The 26,321-nt window shown below is 38.8% G+C and overlaps 1 protein-coding gene across 12 annotated transcripts in view; it reads left to right on the forward strand.

Moving 5' to 3' along the window:
- The window catches only part of LOC122870684 (teneurin-3), a 422,149-nt gene that overhangs the window by 270,075 nt on the left and 125,753 nt on the right, over nt 1-26,321 (forward strand). For all 12 annotated transcript variants that reach the window (XM_044185050.1, XM_044185062.1, XM_044185096.1 and 9 more), the window contains 7 exons: nt 7,827-7,943; nt 11,403-11,486; nt 11,782-11,906; nt 13,919-14,174; nt 15,498-15,599; nt 20,173-20,367; nt 23,891-24,091. In XM_044185050.1, the coding sequence (XP_044040985.1) occupies nt 7,827-7,943; nt 11,403-11,486; nt 11,782-11,906; nt 13,919-14,174; nt 15,498-15,599; nt 20,173-20,367; nt 23,891-24,091 (1,080 nt within the window). The remainder of the gene's footprint in view (nt 1-7,826; nt 7,944-11,402; nt 11,487-11,781; nt 11,907-13,918; nt 14,175-15,497; nt 15,600-20,172; nt 20,368-23,890; nt 24,092-26,321) is intronic.

A 26,321-nucleotide genomic window follows, 5' to 3' on the forward strand; every position in this document is an offset into this window, starting at 1 on the left:
ACAGAAGGACATGCAGAGGGTTTATTCTGAGCTGACTTGATGCTGTTTAATATTTGTACATAAGGGCAAAAACACTGTTCAAAGAAATGACTGACAGCGCATAAAAGTGGTAACTTCAGATAGTCCTGAGTAACAAAGTAACATCCAACCAGGATTTATATTCTGACAGTAAACCTCAGCTAACTAATGTGCTTCGATAGCGCTTCGATGACTGAATGAATGAGTAAATGAAACAGCATGTCTGGCTTTATAAGAGGGAGGAGACAGAGAGAAACTCAGGGTTGAAGAAAACCTGCCAGCGAGCAGGCTAGGTTCACAGAGTCAGTTACCATGGTAGCTGATCCAGAGTTTAAGTGACCTCTCTTTCTGGAACTGAAAACCCCAAATTTTCCCTCAGAGTTTTCACTAAACCCGCCTTCTGAAACAGGGCCCTGAACAAAATGAACTGGTGAGCGAGCCTGTACACCACTGCCATAGCTAGCTAACATTAACGTTAGCAAACTGTAGGTAACGCCAGTAAGTAAGCAAGCACAGCACAGCTCAGCACACACACCTGGAGATGACAATGATGAACCTGAATCAAGACCTTTGGGTTAAATAAAGATGCTCCACCTTGTCTGTGGTTGTCTGGTAGAAGCCAGCTTGTTTTCTCCTGTTGTACGATGACTCTTGTTCAGCCTTCTTCCAGTAGCTTACAGACTGTAGTTCCATCAACTCATGTGAGGGTATCTCGCCACCTGCTAGTGTAGCTATGGTAACTGCACCTCAATATACAGAATCCTTTTTACAGATCTGCTGCAGTACAAATTGGACAAAATTCCACAAATAAATAGGAGGGAAGTTACAAATGTCAAGTGGCCCGCAAGCTGACAGGAAGCAATGCACAAATGTGCAATACCCGTTTCACATGTAATGAAATAATCCACAAATGCTTATATATCACTTAACATGTATTTTTTGGAGTGAAACTATTTACATTTGTTAAACCTATATAATTTTATGTAAAATACATTTTTACAGATTAAGTTATGTATATTTGCAAATTGCTCTGTATTTTTGTGGATATGACTTTACACAACACAAATTTAAAATTACACGTTTGTGGATAGTGAAATTTGTGGATTGTCTTCTGTGGGTTACAAATAATAAAGTCCAATAAAAACTTCCATATTTTCATAGCTCTCACTTTATTCAGCATTCACACACATCACACATTTAGACGTTAGACATCTATTTACACTTCTTCTGGCCAGAGCCGCTTCCCCAAAGGCTACTCCACTGCGCATGCAAAAACCTTGTCACTACCTCAGCGACACAAGCAACTTCTTATCTTGTCACTCTCTGTGATGCTCGCGACAACTTCATAAATCAGCCTTGCCTGTTCAGACTCTTCCTTAACTAGACCACTCCAGCCCACAGCTTTAACGCTACAGAGATGGAAGACGGTATCCACAATCGCTTATCATAAATCAGCACCTTGCCTGTTCAGACTTTTCCTTAACTGGAGTGCCCCAGCCTACAGATGGAACTCTACAGAGACGAAAAACAGTATCCACAATCACTTTTGCTGGTTTTTAATCACGTTCACTTATAATTAATCGCCCAATACTTATGACAAACTTACAAACTCTCTTGACAATTACTCAAGCTTTAACTCGATACACCTCTCCTTTTTTCCTTCAACACACTCTCTGTCTCTTTCTTGTGCACACAGCCACACTGCTTCTTATCTTAGGGCCACAGGTATCTCCACTCACTTCAGCTCTACACTACTCTACTGACAGCTCTACACTGAAGCCCACTAAATTATCACTCCAACGAACACAAGATGAGCAATATCAGCACAGGTTTTTTCTGCTGGCTTCACTCCTCACATCTCTGATTTACGGCTTGGTCTGCCCTGCAGCATGGAGAGACAGTCAGACCAGTGCTCCAGCAAATACAAGACAAACAAGCCAGCATGCTTAGCAATATTTCATCCATTCTTTCCACTCTCTGGTGTATAGCTTCACATATAAAACTAGACACACATTTAGATACAACACTGGACACACATTTAGACACACATTAAACATAGACTTGCATTAAACTCTCATCAAGCCAGCGATTTTAGTTGTTTTAGTGAGTGTTTTCAGAGTTTTAACAATTCTTTCATTCTTTTTCATATTTATGTCTTCATTAATACTTTTTTCTTAAACTAGGTTCTTTAGAGAAGAGACAGTCTGATTTCTCTCACCTGGGCAGACCGCTGCATTCAGACACACTTAGAATTTGCATAAAGAAAAAAGTTACGCTTACCTTTTAATTTGTTGTGGCCACAGTCTGATATAGAGGCGGTCTCCCAGGCTAGAGTTTTTATCTCTCCTGTACTGGCTTCGCCAATTAATGTCGGATCACAGAAGCTCAATGGTAGCTCAGGTACACCCCCAACCCCTATTTTGATCTCTGTTGGTAAGCTGGGAATTGATGGGTTTCAAATTGTTTATTTTGAGGTTATTTTGTAACATTGCAGGTGCTTGTGCTTGCAGGTGCAGATCTCGCGACGGTGTCAAGGCACCCTATGACCTCTGTTCCTTATGTGCACCATATATGATCATGCCTATGCTGTTTTACTATTTCACTGTTCCCCCGTGACACTTCAAAGACCAATGTCTGTGCACAGAAAGACCAGCCTCCCTGGCTGGCTGTCGTGGCTCGGGTGTGTGTCTTCCAGGTCCAGCATGCTAATGTGTATTTAGGGAGAGCATAATTAATCAACCAGCTTCAGCTGTGACAATTATCTCTCCCAGATGCTGCTCACCTGAGCCACTCCCCCACCTCTCCCTCTACAGCTGACAGCTACCCATGTCACCTCCACACACCAGTTTCCTAGATTTTCCTTGATTTGACCCACACTGGTGGATCTAAAATCCATTTCAATGTAATTTCAGATCTGACCCAGAACAGCCTCAATGTACAAAAATTTGTAGTACCTGCACAAAAGTATAACATTCTAAAATATTTTAAGTTTTGCGCATTTTAGGTCACTTTAGGAAAAGTCATCAAATTTTAGGCAAAATGAATGGCATTTTGGGTGTTTAGGTGGGTTCAAATGTCAAAACGGGTCAAATTTGACCCAAACAGTATGTAAGGGTTAAGCAACAAATCACTTTGGGTATGGGTGAGGTTAAATCACTTATTTACATTTAGAAAAAGATCAGTGGTACAGGTAATAAAAAGACAAACATTAGTTGCAGTTCTATGACTCGAAGCAAACTCCAGACGTACCACATAGCCATCGACCACGCCAACCTCCACTACCTAAGTTTCAGCTTCAATACATAAAGGGCACAACACTTCCTGCATTGGCATTCAGCATTGGCAGTGGACATCAATTGTGAGGTGCAGAATCATCCAATATGGCTGGAATAACTTTTCACTTTCCACATAACAAATCAGAATGATAAAGGTGGAAGTTGCCCCATTTTAACAGGTGCAACAAAATACACACAATACAGAGTGAGAGAGATGTCAATAGATCTTTTTCACAACAAACATTTTGACTTGTCATAGCAGGAAAAGCACTGGTATAACCAATATCATTGATGGTGGCTGCAAGCCATTTAGGTGTTCCCTGCTAGTATGCATGCTTCCTCATTGGACTTAGCCACTTGCAGTAAATGAGATGGAGCAAGCGATGACTTACACTTGTGCTTTTCCTGCTAGGTCAGGTCAAAATGGTTGCTTTGACAAAGGTCTATTAAGCACAGTCTGTACACCCTCACACATTCCTGAGATGGATTTCAATCAGGCAACATAAGTGAAAAAACACATACACATGGTTGTGTTGGGGCTTTATATTATGTGATGGTAGCATTTCTTCTGTCAGCATTTATAGTTGCTATGCATTCTCAGTCATTTTCAACAGTTTCACCTGCAAATATAGTACTATAACTAAAACACAAAAAGAAGTAAAAGAGTTTCCTCTGCCTCATCTGTAAACAACATCTTATGTTCTTAACACATTTCCTTCCCTTAAAGTGGTTAATAAGGCAGCTGTAGTCCCTCTCACTGTGTGTTGATTATCAGGACTCAACTGGGATCAGTTTACTCTTCTGAACGGACACAGTAAAGGCCATCAACATTCTGCTGTATGGTGACAGCAGTATTTCCACCTTTGATCTCAACACGTTACCTGAGCTATAGTTGGTGCATGCTAGGTTGTTGATTCCAGTCTTGCTTTGAACACAGTAGGATAGTTTGTCTTTTATCGATCCAAGTAGTTGTCCTGCTACAGGGATTTTTTCAAAATATTCCAGCGCTGACTCCTCATCACAGCTTCAAATTCACAAACCAATTAATATTTATAAAGAAGAGGAATTATTGGGGAATTGATAGCAACCTGACAACAGGCAATTTGAATCAATTTACACTAACTGTCCACCTTAGCGCAATAATGGATGGATGTATAGTTGATACCATATTACCTCCATGTAACAAGAATCGTATATAGTTTTAAAGTTTTCTAACTCTAGACTTTTTTACCTTCCTTAAATCCACAACTAAATTTCTCTGAAATGTTCTGTTAATTCCCAAATTTCCTAAAAAGGTTTTGTAAGAGAGAACCAGTCTTGTATGACTGTTACCATGGCCAATATTCCACTTACTTCATCACACAGACACACACACAGACATACACGCACACACACATGCAGGCTCCGATTAGCCAGCACTCTCCCATGACCCTTTGCTCTTGTCCTCACCAAGAGAGGTTGTGGGTAACGGGCTAGCATAGCACAGCTCTTAATGAGGCAGAGAGGCATGTATGTGTGTGCAGAATCAGTGTGTTTAAGTGTGTGTGTTGGGCAGGGGTCCACAGCAGGGGTTTATCTTGGTAAATGTTCCCAAGTTGAATCAGTTATTGGTCCTTGACACGACTATCTCCAATATCTGCTGTGTGAGGAGTCCAGTCCAGACTCCTCTTGTGTCCTTCCATTTTCAACCAACTCAAACAGGTTACAGCTTTTGATCTTTATAGCAATGTCATGGGACATGGGCTTCTTCACATATTGAATATCTAACTTCTCTCAAATGTAAAGTAATTGGGGGTTTGTTTTATTTTAGTGTCACATTGTAGTCTGTGTGCTTTGTGAAGGCTCCCAAACTTATTAGAGAAACAAACACTGATCCTCTGTTTTGTTTGTTTGTTTTGGCTGGCGTGAAAATTATCTAATTTAAGGACATTAAATATTGGCACATGATAACAGGCCTCAATTTAGAAAGCTCTGTGAAAAGTACTGTTACAGTAGCTAGCTAAAATTTGGCAAAAGAAAATGTGAATTAATGCGCGTTTACATCCACTACCGTTTTGCGATTATTACAAGTTGGTTTGTCGAGATAAACAGCTGGTGACACCAGTCGGGTGCCATTAAACCATTGCAGAAGATGAAAGCGCAACAAGATGATGTGATTAAATGAGGTCAGTCAAACCTCAAACAGTGAAAAACAATGTAGAAAACGTGATGGAAATATATCATTTGTTTGTTTTATGTATTAATTTGAGGAACGTTACAATCTCCTCATCACTCCACACAAATCTGATGTTTTTGACTGCTGCTGTTTTTCATCTCTTCAGTGAAGCCGAGGCTTCAGTGGATGTTTAAGTCACATGCTTCATGTGCGTCATGTGCATGCACAGCATGTCCACTCTACTGAAAATGCATATAAAAACAGGTGGAGTGAAACCCACCTTATATTAATAAGTTCTGTGAATTGCATTGGTGAGCTTAAGCCCCTCTGGGGCCCAAAGCAGAATTTAATTTGTTCCCTGTGTCCCGCTGTATAAACTGTTAACTGTGTGGCGATCCAGCAGTCCTAAGTCAACTTGTCAAAGAAGTTAACCTATCACAAATTAACTGTAAATTGTTCAGTTTTGTTTAAAATTATTGTACTGTAAGTGACAATGTAAGGTGGTATTAGGGTGTGATGTAATAAAAAGGAACAAAACATGTTGGTATTATAACAATGAATTAAATTTTGCAATACACACACTATTTTTCCCAATGTGAAAGTTTTTTTTTCACTATTTTTCACCATTTCTTACTCAAAGTTAATCAAATATTGAGAAAATTCTGGATACATTGCAGTTTACATGGACTTCCTTACAGCTGTTTTTGTACATTTTGTAAATTACTTTTCCGTTTGTGGAGAATATTTTGATGCTGAAGTTATACAAATGGAAATTAAGGCATAATTCCTAAATTATATATGCTAGAGGATCTAAAGATAGGCTATACAATAAGAATCTATCCTAAAATGTGTCACAAAAGTGTGACCATATCAAAATTTTATGGCCAGATCTTTTTTATGGCCCACATTCAACATTAACCCACTTAAGTGAAATCTCTCTGTCAACCCTGGAATGCACTGTTGCACTTTCAAAATTATCAGTTTTATCCAAGACTTTAGAAAAAAATTGTCAACACTCAATTCATTTCTTTTATGAATAACAATAACATTTTTGGAAAATTTAAGTCTGGTTTTCACTCTCTACACAGCACTGACTGCTTTGGTCAAGGTCAGCAATGACTTAGTGCCTGCCGCAGATGCAGGCCTGTACTCCATTTTAATTCTGCTTGACCTCAGCTCAGCCTTTTGACACAGTAAACCACAATGTCTTAATCAGTGATTGCCATCATGTTGGCATCAGTGATGTGGCTCTGGATTGGTTATCCCCTATTCAGCGAAAGGGTCCTTCTCTGTTATGCTTAGGGATGCCTCCTCCTCTCTTTTGTGCTTTTATCTCTTCCAAACTTGACTATTGCAATGGACTTTATTCTGGTATCAGCAGGCAAAATATCCAAAGACTGCAACTTATATAAAATGCTGCCAGGCTTTTGACACGTTTTAAGAGAAGTGACCACATTACACCAATCCTTGCTGCTCGTTTTTAAAGGCTTTAATGGTCAGGCTCCCGCCTGTATCTGTGATCTGCTAACTCTCTATGAGCTTGATCACTGCTTGAGATCCTCCAGCAGGGCCCTACAAATGGATCCAAAATCTCGACTTGTCACTAAAGGTGACCGTGCCTTTGCTGTTCGAGCCCCTCAGCTGTGGAACTCCCTGCATGGGGATCCCAGGTGGCACACTCAGTATCGTCATTTAAATCTTTTCTTGAAACTTAAAACTTTTATTGTATGGCCTTTTCTTAACTGATGGTATTGTTGTAATTATTTTATCTTGTTTTATATCTTATGTTTTGGATGTCATTTACTTTTATTATTTGTTTTTATTGTATAACATTTTGTAACTTTGTTTTGAAAGGTTCTATATAAATAAAGTTATTATTCTAACATTTTCAGACCACATTCATGAGCACATACATGCTCCCATTTAATTAATGATTTTGAAACCCTTTTAATGTTTAATTTCTCTGTAGTCTTTCCTTTAGCGCCACCCTCAGGACAAACTTTTAGCAAAATTGTCAGTATGTCGTTATATTGCAGCCTCTAGGTTTGTTAGCAGGGCTTTAGACTAGAGGTCTTCAAAAGTCAATTTTTTTCTGTTTTACTCTTTTATCACTTAATCTTTCCTTTGTATTTCCTCTTTATCCCCCCATAATTTCTTATCTTATTTTCCTCCCTTTCTGTCTTCTTTCTCTTTCTCCACTTTTTCCATATTTTCCGTATCTGCCTTCCATTATTTTTGTTGTTCACCATTCCTTTCCTCTATTTACATTACCTTCCTTTCTACCTCCTTTTCATTTTGCACACTGTATTAACCTCCGTGTCCCTGTTTTGCTGTCCTTATTTCCTCTTCCATCCTCCTTTCCCTCCTCCTCTCTCCAGCTATGCACCTGTTTGGTCTAAACTGGCAGCTTCAGGAGAGTGATGGATATGGAGCATTTGAAAATGGAGGTGGAAGAGATACAACTCCCAACACCTTTATGGTGTCCACAGACAATGGTGAGTTCCCAACACATTGTTATACTTTCTTCTGACAGAAAGGCAACCAATAATATGAGAAAAGTTGGCAAAAAGGTGTTTGCTCCAATTAAAGTTTCTCTACTTAGACCAGAAATGTTTGTGATGCAGTTTGGAGAAAGCCATTTAGTTTTAAACAGAAACATAGTCGTCATTCTAGGTGCCTGAAGGAAACCTCAGTCTGCTCTAGTATTGAAATTTTACACACCAAGGAATCAAGGTTATTTATTTGTCATTTTACAGCACAGGGTTGCACAATGAAATGTAAGTTGTAGCCCCTTCATGGTACACAGATAGAAATAAATATTTAAATTTAAAGTAGAATAAAATTAAATAAATAAAACAATATGTACAGTTATTTACATACATATATACCTATACACATACTGTATATATTGCACAGTCCTTTGTGAGGAAACATAATGCTACTCAGATCATGTTTTTTTAATCTACATATCAGACAACATACAGTAATCGCAAAATGTTCTGTGCCAATGAATTTTGCAGATATGTTTGTACTGAATGGATCTTCCACTATATACTGTATGAGCACATCATTTCACAGTATAGCCTTCAGTGTACCTGATATTACCATCTGTCAGTCTTTGCAGAGTATCACAGGTTAGAGAGTTTCTGACAGATGAAGACTTGTTTGTTTTACTGAGATATGAGCTTCTGTTGATCTTTCTCAGATCAAGAGGAATAGTGAAAAGTAACATATACGTGTTTTTCCATTATACATTTTAGGTTTGAGTTTACCTTTTGCCACTCACATTAACAATGACTGGATGTGTCCAGTTTGGTTATCCAATTGGTCATCTTGTTCAAAGTAGAAAAACAGTTTTTGTATATACGGTGGTATGCAGCTGATTCAGTTTTATTGGTGTTTCTATCGTTTCATCATCAGAGTGGAAAGTACTGTGTCAGGGTGACCTATCAAGGCCACAGTGACTGACTTTTACACAATGAACAGGTACACTAGTAGTGCTGTAACAGTAAAAAAAAAAACAACTCATACAGTATATTATACAGTTTAATACTACAGAAATGATGCAGTATACATATAGAGGGAGACATGGCACAGTATATTTTACTGAGATTTGTGAAAGACCCAGAAACTACCAACTAAGCACAAAACAGAGCAGAGCTAAAAGCCAAGACACACACCTCAGACTGAGCCAGCTCTATGGACAGCACACAGGACACCAAACTGTCACTGTCACTGTCAACTGTGATTTCCAAGACACAATTTGGAGTGTTGTGTTGTAATGGTTAGGATGCAAGCTATACCACCAGATTTGGTACACTTGATGTTATTTAACAGTATATTTTGTTTTCTATAAAAATGTATTTATGTAAGTATGATATTGTTTGTTTCCATTTACAATTCCCAGCCTAACAACACTGTCAACTTTACTTGTTTAATACAAAACCTCCCATCCTCCCATTCTCGCTGGAACCTAAAAATGTTTCTAGATGCATTTTTGTAGGAATTGTTGTTCTCTGTGGAAAATTATCATCTAGCAAAACTGGATTCACTGGTCCACTGGGAACTACATATTCCCTGTGTTTACATATGTGCAAACATATGTACATTTGCACATCTGTATCGCACAGCATGTGCTGTTTTTTTTTTTTTTGGTTTGTTTTTTGAGAGGAGATTAATAGATTAGCAGCACTGTAATGTAAACCATAATGAGCAATGTTACCAGATAAAAATAGATGTTGGAAAAACAATGTTGTTGTACCTTAATAAAGACTGGTTGAAGCTGACCTCATCATGCCAATCAAGTCTTTATTAAAGCACACACACACACACACACATAAATCAAAATGTATTCTTCCGTTATTCTCTGTCCCCATTTTGTCTACCTGTCATTCTTTCTGTTTATTGTCTCCATCATTTCCTCATTGTCTGTCGCTTTTTCTTCCTTTCTTGCTCTCTCATTTCTACCTTTCTCAGCTCATCTCTTCTCTTCAGAAACACAAATCAACAGAGTTGGATTAAACTGAAAGAGAGTAAGATGAGTGGTGGCACACTAAATGTTAGAGAAGGATGTTTACTGGAAGTTGTAATGATTTTGAATCTTCGCTTGAAAATGTAGAAATGGAAAGTGAAAAACTAAATGATTCCCTTACACTGACAAAGCTTTTAAGAGGCTTCCATGACAATGAACTATCAGTGGCTCCAGACCAACGCAAGAAGACTCATATGGGGCCATATGAACTAAAAGCAGGTCAGCTTTCTCAAAATATGAATGACACTAAAAAAAGAGTAAAAGGACTCTGGTCAAAAAATCTGATGGTAGCTTGCCTTGCCCTAACCTTTTTTTCTTGCCCTAACCTGTGTCCCCCAATTTCCCAATTGGGGGACACAGCTTTTGTCCCCTAATTGGACAAGCCATACCCAATTAACCATTCTTTAGTCTGAAATGTGTCCCCGAAGGTAGCCTAAGTCAGACGACACACACACACACACACACACACACACACACATCTGAGTCAGTGTTGGTTTACGGCCCAGATGTCATGACTTAAGTTGTTAAAGTGTAATGTTATGAACAGGAAAGGCCTATGAAATTACAAACTTTGGACAGCAGTGAAACCATTCCAGCTCTATAGTACACACACTGGATAGAAAACAAAAAAATAAATGCAGATCTATTTACATTTAGTTACAGCAACAAAGGTTCAGTTCCCAACTGAAATAACATGAGTGAGTGAGTAACATTTTCTAATTTACCATGACCAGAACATTACCTTAACTTGAAACAAATTGTTTTAGTAGCCTAATATTAACTAAACTTATCATCTGAAGTGAGGAATAAAACCCATGCAAACCCATGGGTTAGTAACCTTTTCATAAGACATGTTGCATGACAACATGTTGAAGAGTTACAGCTCAGACTGATAAGCCAGCTGATGTAGCGATTGATGTCCAAGTTAGCCATGATAAAAGCAGATAAATCAGTAAGAATGGTAAATACAGTTTGAATATTATGCATTTCCATCAAGCCAAAATGTCTCTGTGGTGTTTAGGTTAATAGCCCACCAAGGGTCCACCAATGCCAGTTTTGTTGTTTTCATTACAAAAAAACACAAAAAAGGTCTTAATTTAGATACTCAGTAAATGTAATAATAAAAACTTTTTTTTTAAACTTGACCCTATGTGGAAACTGGGTGATCAGATCCTGTGTGCCAGTATATATTTTTCTTTAAACATAAATACATATTGAAGGGCAGAAAAACAATGTCTGCATTCAAGATCAGTCTTTCATCTGCAGATTTCAGCACTTGAATAGAGCTAAATGTACTGCCAACACCTCCTTTATATTTAATGATATTTTGACCATTGCAGAAGTGCTATTACATGGATGAAAAGAAGAAACTAAATTATTTACATTTCTGAACTCCATGTTTTATCTGATTATCTCTCTGCAGGTAAAATGTTTCTTCTAGAGAACAACACTATAGACACAGGAGAGGTGGATGTGGGGAGACGAGCCATACAAGATGTCCCACCTGGTTAGTTTCACACACACATGCACACATGCAAGCCTACCATACCATATCACTTTGCCACTCTGTGCAGAAAGTGTAAAATTTCTCACACAACAAAACATACTCACCAAAGCATAATACACTTAGTTGCCAATTTATTAGGTGCACCTAGCTAAAACTAATGCAGTCTAACACAACAGTCCTGCAATAAATCCTACCTTCGTGAAGGTTATAATGTTTCGTTTTTGTTGGAACTGTTTTAGAGAGATGTTGATTCAACTGTATGATAATTTTCATTTGTTTGTGTTCTTTATCCAAGGTGTATTTTGGAGATCCCAGCTATATATTGACCAACCGCAGTTCTTGAAATTCAACATCTCCGTCCAGAAAGATGCTCTTGTTGGGGTGTATGGACGCAAAGGCCTACCGCCCTCACATACACAGGTTGGTTTCACAAACACATGCATGTGCATGCACATACAATTAAATGTTAATTTATTTTTACAGCTCAAGCATTTCACAAGGGAGTTTATAGAGACTAAATGTTTACCAAACCTAGTATATCTAGCCTAAAGGCCCTTTCAGACATGCACCCTTTACATTGCGGCAATGTGCATGTTGCCTGTTGCCGTAGCTCTAAGTGAAGTCTGTATGACCCTAAGTCATTAAACTGGACATTGATCATTACATCTCTGCAATACTTGAGATAATTGTGCAATATATTGATATTTATTCATACCTCTATTACTGCTGTGCAATATCCTCCGTCTCATTATAAATAAGCTACTCTTAACTTGGCAGTTCATGCACTATTACTTTATACCATATTATTATCATCAATTGGTAAACCCACTTTGCACTTTACACTTATTTTATTTTATACTTATACCCACTTGGTACTTAATTTATTTTCTGACTTGTATTATAGTGTATTATATTTTTTTGCTTAGTACTTCTATTCCTGTGTGCACTGACGTGATAGTGAGCTGCTGTAACAAAAGAGTTTCCCCTCGGGGATCAATAAAGTATTTCTGATTCTGATTCTGACATTAATCTGATGGCAGAGAACATAAAACAATTTAACATGGTGGTCTCATGTCAGAAAAAGTCTGCCCGAGTCATGTCACAACAGCAATTTTATTCGGTCTGACCTAGTAACATTTCCATATCACTTTCAACACAGCACAAGTCTGAACTCAATGCTGTCAGATTAATACCATCACTTTAACAGATAGATGAAGCCATGTCTGAATGGGGTTTCAATCACCATCAACTTACAACAGAACCTTATCTGCAAAAGACAAATGGAAGAAAACAAATCAGAGAGGAATCCACCAGCAGGACAGTTAAGCGTGAAATAGATGCCACGGTAAAACTGTCGTGGGTCATGATACTAGTAAAAGATGCCGTATGAAACAAAGAACAATATGATATGGCAAAGATATGGGCACAGTTGTTCACAGAAGCTAGGGCAGCACCTGAGTCTACTGCTTGATTAAAAAACACGTGTTGAAGATGGGATTTAACCCGCTCAAACTTCAGCAGAAGCTAGTGTCATTCATCTGTGTCGCTAGAATGAAATATTCACATCGGATCAGTGGCCGCCACTGTTTTGAGATCTCTGACATAACGTTTAAGAAAGCCTGTCCTCAACCATCCAGAATCCTCTGGTCTTTCTACTTTTAACAAATGCCAAAAGTGCTGAAAAAATTCTGCCTCCCAAAATGTCAAAACCCCAAATCCCTTTTGCACCTTTGCAAGTGTGTCTAGGTCAAGTGCTTTATGGATTCTTAGTTCATAATGAATCAGATAAGCTTCTTACAAGCCTAAACTATTCCTTTAATGACTACACTTACATTTCTGTGTGGTGAATCGTGTCTTCTATCAAGGGACTAATCCACTTATCTGTAAAAGACAGCTTCATACAATGCCACCCCTATCACAGCTCAATGTTAGCACAGATAATAGACATGGTTGTGTGTATGTGTCCTTGTCACAACCTAATCCATCTAAGTTCCCATTATTTCTTTTAGTGTGGATATTCAGTCTTGTTGCCCTTGTTTAACTATTCTTTTTGCTGAATAAAAAGTAACGCAATGTCTGGGCATTTTGTGTGTGTGTGTGTGTTACAGTAGCGTAAGCTAATAACCACATCTAAGTTTGTGATTAGAACATTCCGACGTTACTGAAACAGAAGCAAACTATCAATAACATCAGGAATTAAACTTTGAAGACCATAAATATCTAGAGCAAATTTCATATAAATCCAACCATTAGTGATTGAGATACCTTGTCATGGACCAAAGGGTTTTATGAGTTGACAGTGGTGATAGATAAAAGTTCAGAGGATTGCCAAAATCCATATTCCTCTGGGGGTTCGTGAATAATCATAGCAAACTTAATGGAAATCTGGCTAGTTGTTAAGATGGATGGACTGTTCGACTTTTGTCTTCCAGTACGACTTTGTGGAGCTACTGGACGGTAGTCGCCTCATTTCCAAAGACAAACGAGCGCTCAGAGATACAGACGCAGGACATGCACACCCAGCTGGTGCCCACGAGGAAGAGTCGGTCGGAGGAGCCCGACACACACGCTCGGTGAACGTGCATGAGGCTGGCTTTATCCAGTACTTGGACACAGGAATCTGGCATCTGGCATTTTACAACGATGGACGCAACACAGAACAAGTCTCTTACAATACCATTATCATAGGTGAGACACGTGAGTTACTATAAGTGCATGTAAATGTGTGTAAGTGCACTTAAGTACACACAATCCATACAACATAACCTACTTAATGTGACCCCACCAGTTAAACCTGAATGATACCAACTTGTCATTACAGGAATTCAATTAAAAATTACATGTTTTTATAATGGCGAACAGTACAAAGCACAAATGGCTGGGCAGAAATCTTTGTTGAATCAGTTGAACCTTTTGAACAGATAGGTGAAAAATGTGGTTATTTTGAGGACAATCCTTTAGCTTTTAGAGACCCAAGTAAAGGCACACCCAATTAATTTGTGTGCCAAACATCATGACATTATGACTTGTGGTTCAAATAACCTGCAAATATATCTGATATCCTTAGTTGGGAGGAACCCCATCATATCAGAGGATGAACACACTCACCAAACCAGATGTGATTTTCAATAAATGACAAATAATGTTTTCCTCCAACACCAGTATGTACATTGTAAGGCATAGTAGTATAGTATAGTATTTATTTATTGTTAAAAATTGGACATTTTTGTTCTGCCTGAGAGGTGTGTGTGTGCGTGCGTGCGGTACGCGTGGTATGGTTAGCTACGGCAGAGAGCCAACAATAGTGTGTGATAGAAAGACAGAAAGAGAGAGCGAGAGAAAGGCAGCAGGGTAATTTTATGTTGGAGTGTGTTGATTGGACTGACTAGCTGTAACTACGGCAACCACAGAGGACTGGTCTCCCAGTGTTGTGTGTATGTATATGTGTGTTATTTCTTAAGATATTCAGTTGGATATCCAGCCTACCCAATTAATTAAATTCATTGGGGGCTTTATTGGCATGGGAAACACGTTAACATTGCCAAAGCAGGTGTGAAATAAAAACATATACATAAACAGAAGAAATGTGCTATTAAAATATATACAGATAAATAAGATAAAATAATAATAATAATAATAATAATAATAATAATAATAATAATTGTAGACTTGCAGTTAAAAAATATAAATACAAATAAGTGAAAACTATATGAACTTTTTTTTATTTTTATTAATGAATGTCTGTGTGTGTGTCTTGGTCATTAACTGTCCCTCAGGTTGTGGCATGTTGATACATATTGGGCAGCAATATATGCCCTGTCTCGATCTCCTAGGAGTATTTTTAATTTTGAGAGGTAATTTAGCTGTTTGAAATCTGAGATTACAGAGTTGAACTTGTAAAAGAAATGTTCCTTTTTTCTTTGAATGTTTTACATTGTAGGAGGATGTGCATCTCTTTCTCATAATGAATCTTAAACCACCTCTCTCTCTTTCTCTCGCACTCTTAATCAGAGTCGATTATGGAGTGTCCTCAGAATTGTCATGGCAACGGAGATTGTCTCTCAGGAATATGCCACTGTTTCCCAGGATTTCTGGGGCCTGACTGCTCTCGAGGTAAACACGCACACACACACACACACACACACACAAATACTCTCTCTCTTCTTCCCATAGAGAGGCAGTAATTGTTGGGAGGTTGTTATCCAAGCAGTGAGTGTGACCTGCACACTTGTATGTGTAAGGAATACACTGACCTTTTACCTTAAAAATCCTTTTGCAATGGGATTACCTGTGTGTGTTCAGCTATTTTGCATAACCTAAAACTGTTTTCACTCCAGGTACATCAATCAAGCAAAGCCATGCCAAAACATATCTCTGACTCAGTCATGTCAAGTGATGACTATTTTGTGATAGAGTAATGAATTCATTTTGCAACATATAGCTATACATTAGCTATAGATTTAGGTTACTTTGTGCATTGGTGTTTCACGTAACGTTATCTATGGTATTCTTAGGATATGGCTAGCTAGCTTTAGGTAATGTTTAGCTTGTCATCAAAGTGTCCACTCAGTGTCCAACATAAAATTTTTTCCCCACTTGGCCAGTAGATCAGAGTTTTACTGGCCCCTTCTATATTTTCACTGGCCCGGCAGCCAAAAAATGAAAATAACACTTTTTCCCCCATCATTTAATTTTTATAGGGGTCCTATATTGCAACACTTACCGTACAAGGACATTTCAATCATCCTTACACTATAAGACATTAGGTAAATATTTGCATTTTAATCCAATCTAAGAGTACAGTACGTTGTAGTGATGCTATTAAAACCCACTGTGCTTGACGTTAGACAGACAGCTACAGTAAAAGTTGACGTTAGCTAGCACGTAGTGTTGACCTAACATTAGTCTTGTTGTTTGTTTTCTTGCTGAAAACAAATCTCATAGCGGACTATAAAAAACAGGTGAGTGTCACACAGCAACAATGTCTACAGGGAGAAAGGACGACTGTATGATCATGTCATTATTTTCAGATTTTTATATTAACATGAGTACCGTAGCTGTTGAGCTCAACGCAGCTGGCTACATGGCTAGCTAGCCACATTATAGCCTCATATTAAGGCTAACGTTAGAGTGTTATAAGAGATAACACCCTCAATAACAGTCACGTTAGTCAGTAGAGTTCTGAACTTTAATTTACCTTCAACATGCCACAATGGTAATATATTTGGATCTCTCTTAAAGAAGAGCGACCGTCTTTTCATAAGTGGACCAGTCCGCCACTGACCCGGACGTCAGTGTCCATTTTTTCCACACTAGCTGGCAACTATACCCAATCCATTCTCATTCCCAGGCATAGACTGTATAAAAGATGTGGACGTAGTCACTGTGACATCACCCATTGGTTTGTGGACTACTGTTTTGAAGCCTCGACATTGGCATTTTGGCCGTCGCCCTCTTGTTTTTTTGCAACCAGTGACTGGAAGTGACCATATTTGGATGAGGGGGTGGAGCTGGGGGGCATAGCATACGTTAAGTTATCAAGACATTTTTAGCTGGACAAGACATTTTAGGCGACCAAAATGTTACAGTTAACTTTCATGAATTGAAAACACACTGTGAATGGGTCAAAGTAAGTTCTAAGACGAAAACACAATAACAACCAAAACAAGTTCACAGCTGTTTAAATGTACTAAGTGCCATGGATTTGCATTGCTATGCCTCTATCCTGATTGATAAGTCGCCATGGTAGCGACTTGTCAATCACAAGGTAGCCACGCCCTAAAGCATACCATGCTGTTTTACTCTAAATGTGGCCATAATTTACAAAATGAACATCATGCTGTATTGAAGAAGACTTGAAACTAGCGATTGACACAATAAACTTATTAGAAAGCCGTTTACTGAGGTAATAAATCAAGCGAGAACTTAGGACTTGTTCTTCTAACCAGTAGACTCGCCTCCAGCTGGTCAATAGAAAGAATGCAGGTTTAAGGCACTTCCCCACTGTCTTCACTTTTCAGCCCCGAAGTTTGCTGCTTGTTCCCAGGTCGTCAAATAGTGACGTTTTGTCATGCACCTCGGTGTCTCATACAGATGCACAAGGCACCCTTTATTGTCTATATGAGATGCACTGGGCTTTAAATTAACCCCAATGTAAACCCATCTGCAGCAATATTAGACTCTTAGAGCAACAGTTTGGCTGTCCATTCACTTCAATAACCTGACCACGGTGCTATAAGACACTGAGCACCAGTCCCATTTGAGAACTGATGACCCCATTCCTATGTTAAGGTTTTCTTAAGGCTTAGGTTTTCTTTCAATGATATCCTCAACGTTTCTCAACCCAAAAACACATAGGTGTCCTTGTTAATTCAACAATACAATATGTATAATTAATTTAATTAATTTAATTATTTCTCCTTTGTTTCTGAGAAATTTTTTTTTTTTGTCCTATTATTTTCTATTGGCCTGCGTCCACGTCACGTGACTGCCAAGTTTCTTTTGTGAAAGCAAAAAAAATGGCAGACATTCCTTTTATTCTCAGTGGAAAATGCTATACTTTAAGATTCTGCATTAAAATGCATTTTGATACATTTCTAGCAAGAAATGTGCATTTTATTTTCATAATCTTTGTTCAGTGAATGTATATGATCCTTAGTTTTGTTAGTTATTGCGAAGATTCTTTCAGGTCTCAGATCGTTGCTATGGTGATTGCTATGGATGCTGATACTTGCATGAAGGCCTGTTGTGGGTGGACTCAGCACATTCGACTCAAACTTCAAATTGCTGCCGGTCGGCTGTAACCTGAATCCAAATGCCAGGATCTCTGTTAAGAAACTTGCATTGTTTCTTAACAAAAAGTAAAAACATTGGTTTATTTAAGATATTTTAGCCAAAACAGGAGTTTACAGCTTCCGCATGATATCAAAAAAGTTTAAAAACCTGTGTGGCACACTATGTCTGGCTGATTATGACTGCAAATTCATTGTGCAATAAGTACTTTATTAAGTAATTTAAACATTTTCCACCAGACTTCAGGGTAAGCGGTAAGCTGGATTCCTAAGGATCATGGGTAATGTAGCCTAGCCTTCCACTATCCAAAACTGACAAAAAAAACTTTATTACTCAGAATCGAAGAAGAAATAATTTAAACTGATGGCCATAACATTAACTTACTAATATTGTTGAATTATCAAGGACACCTTCATGTTTTTGTGTTGAGAAATGTTGAGGATATCATTGAAAGAAAACCTTAACATGGGAATTAACAATGAGGCTAGTTCTCGGTTCTCCTGACCGACCGAGCTGATGCTCACAGCGTCTTATAGCGCCACGATCAGGTAAAAATTGGAATGAATGGATCCTCTGAGTGTCGAATATTGCCGCGGATGGTTTTATATTGAAGTAATTATTGAAAGCCCTGTGCATCTCATACAGACACCAAAGGGGCATGACAAAACGTCAGTATTTGACCACCTGAGAATGAGAACAGGTTGCTATACCATAGATAAACAAAACATTCATTTTGGACTTGTAATGATTAATTTACAATCAAAAGCTCTGGGGATATATTGTTTTTTTCAAATAGTCGTCTACATAAAAATGTTATCAATAAAACATTTAATTTGAAGAGAAGTTGAGGCATTTTACCACTGTCCCAGTGTCTTGGTCCAAGAATTTATTGGCCATTAGAGAAACACCAGTTCTCTTCTGACTGTGTTGCCAGCTTCATCACTTCATCAGACTCAGAATCAGAAATACTTTATTGATCCCCGAGGGGAAACTCTTTCGTTATAGCTGCTCACTATCACGTCAATGTTTTGGGGGGTTTTTTTCAGAAAAAGGAAAACTAAAAGTTGGAAAAATAAGACGACAAGACAGAGCAGCGGCAACAGGCAGCACCTGGTTTAAAAACAGTTTGTTGGGAGATGGCACATCACTCCAAATTTGGTTTAATCATAACACCATTGTTTTTTCCGGTTAATATTGATTTTCTGTTTTCGTACCGATATTCAATATATTCATAACTGACCATCTTTATTTCAGGAAATGACTGGTAGTCAGTGTTCCCTCCCCAACATGTAACAATTCTTGCCTTTACCAGGCCATACACATCAGAATCAGTTCATCTTAAGGTGTTCCCATGCAGTATTGACAAGCTGTAATCCACCAAACTAAATCTTATCCATCACACTGAAGGCACACCACATTGGCTGTACAATATCTGAGTAATTAAAGGACAATATTATCTCCTTGTAGAAGCTGAACCCTAATCCAAACTGTGGCAGTGATGAGTGAGCTCAGTCTTGGTAGGTTAGTGCCATCTCCTAACAAACTGTTTTTAAACCAGGTGGTTGTTTGGATGAGCCAGAGTAGGGCTTCCTCTCCTTTTCTTATTCCACTTGTCAGGCACGTTTGTGATGTAGTAAAACTTACAGCTAAAGAAGTCTGGCAATGGCCACAGGACAATTGAAGGTATGTGCAGTGCAGTGCATTTGTACAGTATCATGTGCCCCAAATTTGGCCTTTTTTATGACTAATTTGTTGTTTGCACGGTGCAGACACTGTTAACTATATGAAAATTTGGGAGCTGAAGGGGAACATTGTGGGTTCAAGTGTCTAACTTAATCAGTCTTTAAAGCCAGTTTGTCTAACTGATCCATCTTCCTGCATGTGTCTGGTCTAGCTGCCTGTCCAGTGCTGTGCAGTGGTAATGGCCAGTACTCCCGTGGTCGCTGCCAGTGCTACAGCGGGTGGAAAGGCACTGAGTGTGATGTGCCAGCCAACCAGTGCATCGACATCCACTGTGGAGGACACGGCATATGCATTATGGGCGCCTGCATCTGCAATACTGGTTATAAGGGCGATAATTGTGAGGAAGGTAAGAGTAATTTCTTCCAAGAACAAGACACAAAAAGGTACATTAGTTACATATTATGTTATTAGCAGTAGTTAGCTCCCTTGCTCCGGGACATTTTGACACTGCTCGGCATAATTTTCCATGATTGAGATGCTGAAATTTGGTAAAGACGTCACTACATAATTAAATGTCAACATAAATAATGGATTTAGCGCACATTTATTGCTACCCATGACATTTTCTCCTGAAACAGAAACATCACATGACATACGTGTTGTTCTCTTTATTCAGATAAAACCAGTCAACAGTCAGCATCATCATCAATGTTCAAACCCTGCAATAAAACTAACATTGGATCAATTCAACTCACGTGTTTATCCTCACCTGCAAGCCTGCAGCAGTCCACAATATTTTACACAAATTGAATATAATGTTAATTTGTCAGCGCAGGAATCTATAAGAAACAAATAGTGAAAGCCATTCCATGTGAGTATTGAGAGAGGCAAAAAATATAACCTAAAATACATTTTGCATTATGTTCAGTATTCACTAGTTTTATAGCTCTGGTTTGGTGGTCCACGATTTGGGTTGCTAGGTGTTTGACTTAGTCCACCAGCTACTCCTTTACTTCAGCTCTCTCATCCATCGTGCCATGGAAAAGATGACCTTTTGGCTACAGAAAGACAAGGGTGAAAAATACTGGATGAAATGGGATTGTTACAAATCTCAGGAAGCAGACATAATTGAATGCAATTTCTTTTTCTATTTCCTCAATTCTTTTTCTATTACTTGCACCTAAACCCCTGTGTAATGAACTGTGTATTTGTTTGTGTCCAATCAACAACCTTGTCCTAGTCCTGTTCTTGTTTTTTATCTGATGCTCTTTGTTTAAGCTCCACTAATCACTATTTTTTTCTTTGGTGTTATGGTACGCAACTTGGTTCAGTCATCACTCTCATCAACCTTGTTTTTAGCCACAGCAGGCTTCTGTTTTCAGTGAAAAAGCTCTGATAAACCCACTGTATGCAACCTGCACCGCACCAAACAGCATACAGACAAAGTTAGCAATGAGCTGGTGAAGCGAGTCTGAACACATATATACTATATACAAGCTATATACTCACATAGTTTGTGGAGACCAAAACAGACCTAGAAGGAGAGGTCTACATATTGAGTATTGAAAAGAAACACTAGTCCAAATGAAAACTAATGTTGCTTTGTGTCTGCTGGATGTATAAATAAGCAACTGTTTGCTAACATTTTTGCGATATCAACCATGTATAGGTGAAAATATACCAATGTTGTTTACAGTACAACTAGAGTACAGTCTCGGTCTCAACATGTTTTTGTTTATTTCATCTTAGACTTGTCTCGGTCTCTACCCCCGGTCTCAGCTATTAAAGTCCCCCGCCTCTCAAAAATGTGTTTTGTTTATTCACTTTACATTCTTTACTTGGATGTTTGAGCTTCACTATGTGTATGTGCAGAGTATGTATGTGTATGTGACACTAAAAGGCTGTTTTCACTTTCATTTACAGAATGAGTTAAGTTTCTCTATGCGCACCTTATTTTAACACATGTACCTACAAGCATGATTTTGTGACATCACAACTAGTTTGGAAGCCAATTGTGGTCAAATATTCAACTTACATAAGTGTGATGTGGAAACTTTAAACCACCAGTACACATACACTGGGGATGGACTATGGGTAGTGAAACTTTTGAAACAATATTTACAAATTCTGGATTTTCTTGTGAAGGAGAAGGAGTATGCAGTTTTGTGAATCTTTAACTAGTTAGTTGAATTCTTTGTGAAAAAAAACATATCAGACGCATATTTTTATTCAAAGCAGAGTATTTCTGTGTGTCGTAAAATATGCCTGGAGGGTATCTAGTATCTCTATTGCTCTGGTCTCGACCGAGTCCACCCCATGTTTACTATTACTGATGTAGCGGCAGACAAAATGTTCTAGCCATTCCTAATTTAGTGCATTGAAATAAAAATATTAATGAATCGTCATTTTTCTGTAGTTCATTAATAAGTAAAATATCACATGCTGAATAAATATCAAGTCACAACTGAATCAGATCATATCAGCTTTGAATCGCAGTGTATCATATTGTTACAAATTCATCTGTGATGTCTTTGTATCAGATCATGGACCATCTCTTTCGAAATCATCAAAGCATAGATACACACAGGGTGTTAGAAGAATTTTAGAAATACTGTGGTCCAAATTCCCCCAGTGTAATCCCCCTAAGAAATTTTTGACTAGCTACCACAAAAAAAAGGATGTAAGGTTTTTTATGTATTTACAGGGTAGCAGGGGGAAACAAGGGTTTGGCCCTAAACGCAGTCAATGGAGGCAGGCTGGTTCAATGATTTAATGATGAACAAAAAAGGCTTATACAGATATCAGGCAGGCAGTGGTCAAAACCAGGGAAGCAGTCCAACAAAGGCAAACAATTCCAAGGGAGCAAGGCATAATTAGAATTCAAAATCCAGACGAGGTCCAAAAGAAACAGAGAAATAATCCAAGAAACACTGGGAGAACACAGGAAACAAAGGTCGGGACGTTTGACATAAGACAAAGACGAACTGACAAAAAAATGGGAAGCATACAGACTATATACACTCAGGTGAGGGGAGATAATAAGGCACAGGTGAAACTAAACAGGGCGGGCAGATAATCAAAAGTGGAGAGAAAATGACACATAGACAGGAAGTAAAACTATAAAACACATGAGGAGAAGAGTGTATATCAAAATAAATCAGGACATGTCTAAACAAACCCTAAAACCACGACAGGATTAGTTACATTTATATAACATTAGCGCTTTATCTTGATACCCAAAGTGCTTCACAGTGAAAGGGGAAACTCACCTCAACCACCAGCACCAATGTGGTTAGGTTAGCTAACGTTACTTTAGCAACAAGTAAAGCTGTTGGTCATTCAGGAAACTCCGTAAATCACCTTGGTACTATACTTTGTCGTCAAACTTGCCACATTTAATGACATTGTTATGAAAAGTCCAAATGGTTCCACTTTACATGAGGTCAAGGGAATTATTCATGACACAATTACAATGGTCCCAATGTCAAAACCAACCACATGACAGTATAATATAATGTTAACACATAAAGGTAAATAGTTTCTTAAAGTTTGATAATTCGGCCTGCTATGGCATGTTTATGACATGGCATGGTTATGTTTTCTTGGTTAATGTCAACTTGTTATAACAAAGACATTGACAGGTTATGTTGTCTTGGTTAATGTCTAGTTGTCGTGACACATTACATTTTTGTCTTGGTTAATGTCAAGTTGTCACAACAAGGACATCTCATACAATGTCAACTTTGCATTAAAAGTGACATAATTAACCAAATGACACTTAATGACAACAGTCATAAATAATACCTTCATTAAGACTCATGTCATTTTCAGTACATGTGTACATCTGTGTGTGTGTGTGTGTGTGTGTGTGTGCGCTATATGCACTATTTGGTATATTGTTAACTCTCTCTTCATCATTCTGTCTCCAGTGGACTGCATAGACCCCAGTTGTTCGGCCCATGGAGTGTGCATTCATGGCGAGTGTCACTGTCAGCCAGGCTGGGGCGGAGCCAGCTGTGAGATTGCCAAGGCCATGTGTCCAGACCAGTGTTCAGGTCACGGCACCTACAACACAGAGACCAGCACTTGTACCTGTGACCAGAACTGGACTGGACCTGACTGCTCATTAGGTATGCGTCATGTTTAATGTCATGTGGTATAACAATATGTCAGTGTGTAGATTTTCTTTCAGTTTGCTTTATTTCTCATTTGTTACAGAATCTATGAAAAGAATGAACTTTATTTTTATGGCATTTTAAAAACAGTATGGCACAAAGCTTTACAGAGTTAATAATGTGCATCACAGAATCATTAAGAGAGGATGAAGAAGAGCATGTTCAGCATAAAATTAAAACAAAAAAGCAATTACAGAGCAGAACATAATTAAGATAACATTGTTAGAGCTGCAAGTCCCTTGGAACAGGCATACAAGATGGGATAGCTTGTGATTTAAAGGATGATAGTGTTTTAGCTAGGCTGATGGAAGAAACATGTTTATCTTTAGAAATTAGCCAGGAGTTTGAAATGGCCAGGAGAACCTTGCCTGAGGATCTCACACTTCAACTTGTGAGGAGGTACAAGGTCAGTGACATAGCTAGGGGCTAAACTACATTAAGACTTCAGTAAAAATTAGAAACATCTCTAAATCAATTCTTAAAGTAACCGTTGGCCAATGACGAGAAGCTAAAATAGAAGTATTATAGTGAAATAACTTACAGTGTGTTAGATACCCTGTAGCTGTGGTTTGTAGTAGCTGTAAAAAAAAAAAAAAGAGAGCCGTCTCTGGAAGGAGTCAGACAATGTAGTGTAAATACATTAATACGGGGCCGCAAAATCAGTGAATAAAGCAGTGAATGATATCTTGGCAAAGTGGACTAACTTGTGGGAACACAGGAGATAAAAACTTTAACATGTGAAATTAACTTAAGGCACCATTCAGCGGCTGAGAGATTGTTGGGAAGCAGAAGGGAAATATCTGAAACAATTCAATATCGTTTCAATACTTAACACTTCTTAATCACTTCATAACATCAACCGCTGATAACAGGAAAAGGTAAAGTTTCACCCAGTGGTTCAGATGGCAAGGGAAAAGGTTGTGCTGCAAGGGAGGGGACAGCAGATTTTCTGTGCTGATTCACGTGTGGGCCACCACTCCCTGGAGCTCTCTGGCTTTCTCAGGGCAGCTCGGCCATGGGTTGTGAAACGTGGTGAGAGCGGTGGTGTCAGATGTTTGTTGAATTCAGAGTTTGTTACAGTTCTAACTTTTATAGTGTTAGAACACAGATGTTGCACAGACTGGAGCAGGTTTCTTTCTTTCAGGGTTGGCTGGATGCCAGCCTTCAGCATGCTCTGTAGGCTCTGGGATCCAGCTGAGTTCCGGGCAAGAAAGTAAAAGATAAGCAAGTGAGCAAAAAGAAAGGGTACAAGATTAGATGCCAGAGAAGAGAGCGATTATCGGGCTCTCCTATTCTTAAAGTCTCTTATTATGGAGGCGGTGACAGATGCCAATTGTGCAAAACTTTACACCTCCCACCACTGAACTCTCTCCAGTCTAATTATTTTGTTTGTTGCACTTTCTTTCAAATGTTTACCACATACAGTGGTGTGAAAAAGTGTTTGTCCCCGTCCTTAAATGTTTCAGATCAAACAAATTTAAATATTAGTCAAAGATAATACAAGAAAACACACAATGCAGTTTTTAAATGAAGGTTGTTATTATTAAGGGAAAACAAAATCCAAACCTACATTGCCCTGTGTAAAATAGTGATTGCCCCTTAAACCTAATAACTGGTTGGGCCACCCTTAGCAGCAACAACTGCAATCAAGCATTTGCGATAACTTGCAATGAGTCTTTTACAGTGCTGTGGAGGAATTTTGGCCCACTCATCTTTGCAGAATTGTTGTAATTCAGCCACATTGGAGGGTTTGAGCATGAACTGCCTTTTTAAGGTCATGCCACAGCATCTCAATAGGATTCAAGTCAGGACTTTGACTAGGCCACTCCAAAGTCTTCATTTTGTTCTTCTTCTTCGTCTGTCAGCCTCACTAGAATGCTGTATCACATTCACATCTGAATCCATATAAGGTTTGGCTATTATGCAACAGATGTCGGCGACCTTCTCCAGCAAGCCGTCCAAGGGGTTGGTGCTGCTGCGATCCAGTCGGGAAAGGAGGCGACGGCGATCCAGCAGGGAGTCCAGGGACTGGGGGCTGCTGCGATCCAGCAGGGCGTCCAAGGGGTTGGTGCTGCTGCGATCCAGCCAGGAAAGAAGGCGACTGCGATCCAGCAGGGTGTCCAGGGACTGGGGGCTGCTGTGGTCCAGCAGGGTGTCCAAGGGACTGGGGGCTGCTGCGATCCAG

Source organism: Siniperca chuatsi, linkage group LG3 (assembly GCF_020085105.1).
Source record: "Siniperca chuatsi isolate FFG_IHB_CAS linkage group LG3, ASM2008510v1, whole genome shotgun sequence".
NCBI lineage: Eukaryota > Metazoa > Chordata > Actinopteri > Centrarchiformes > Sinipercidae > Siniperca > Siniperca chuatsi.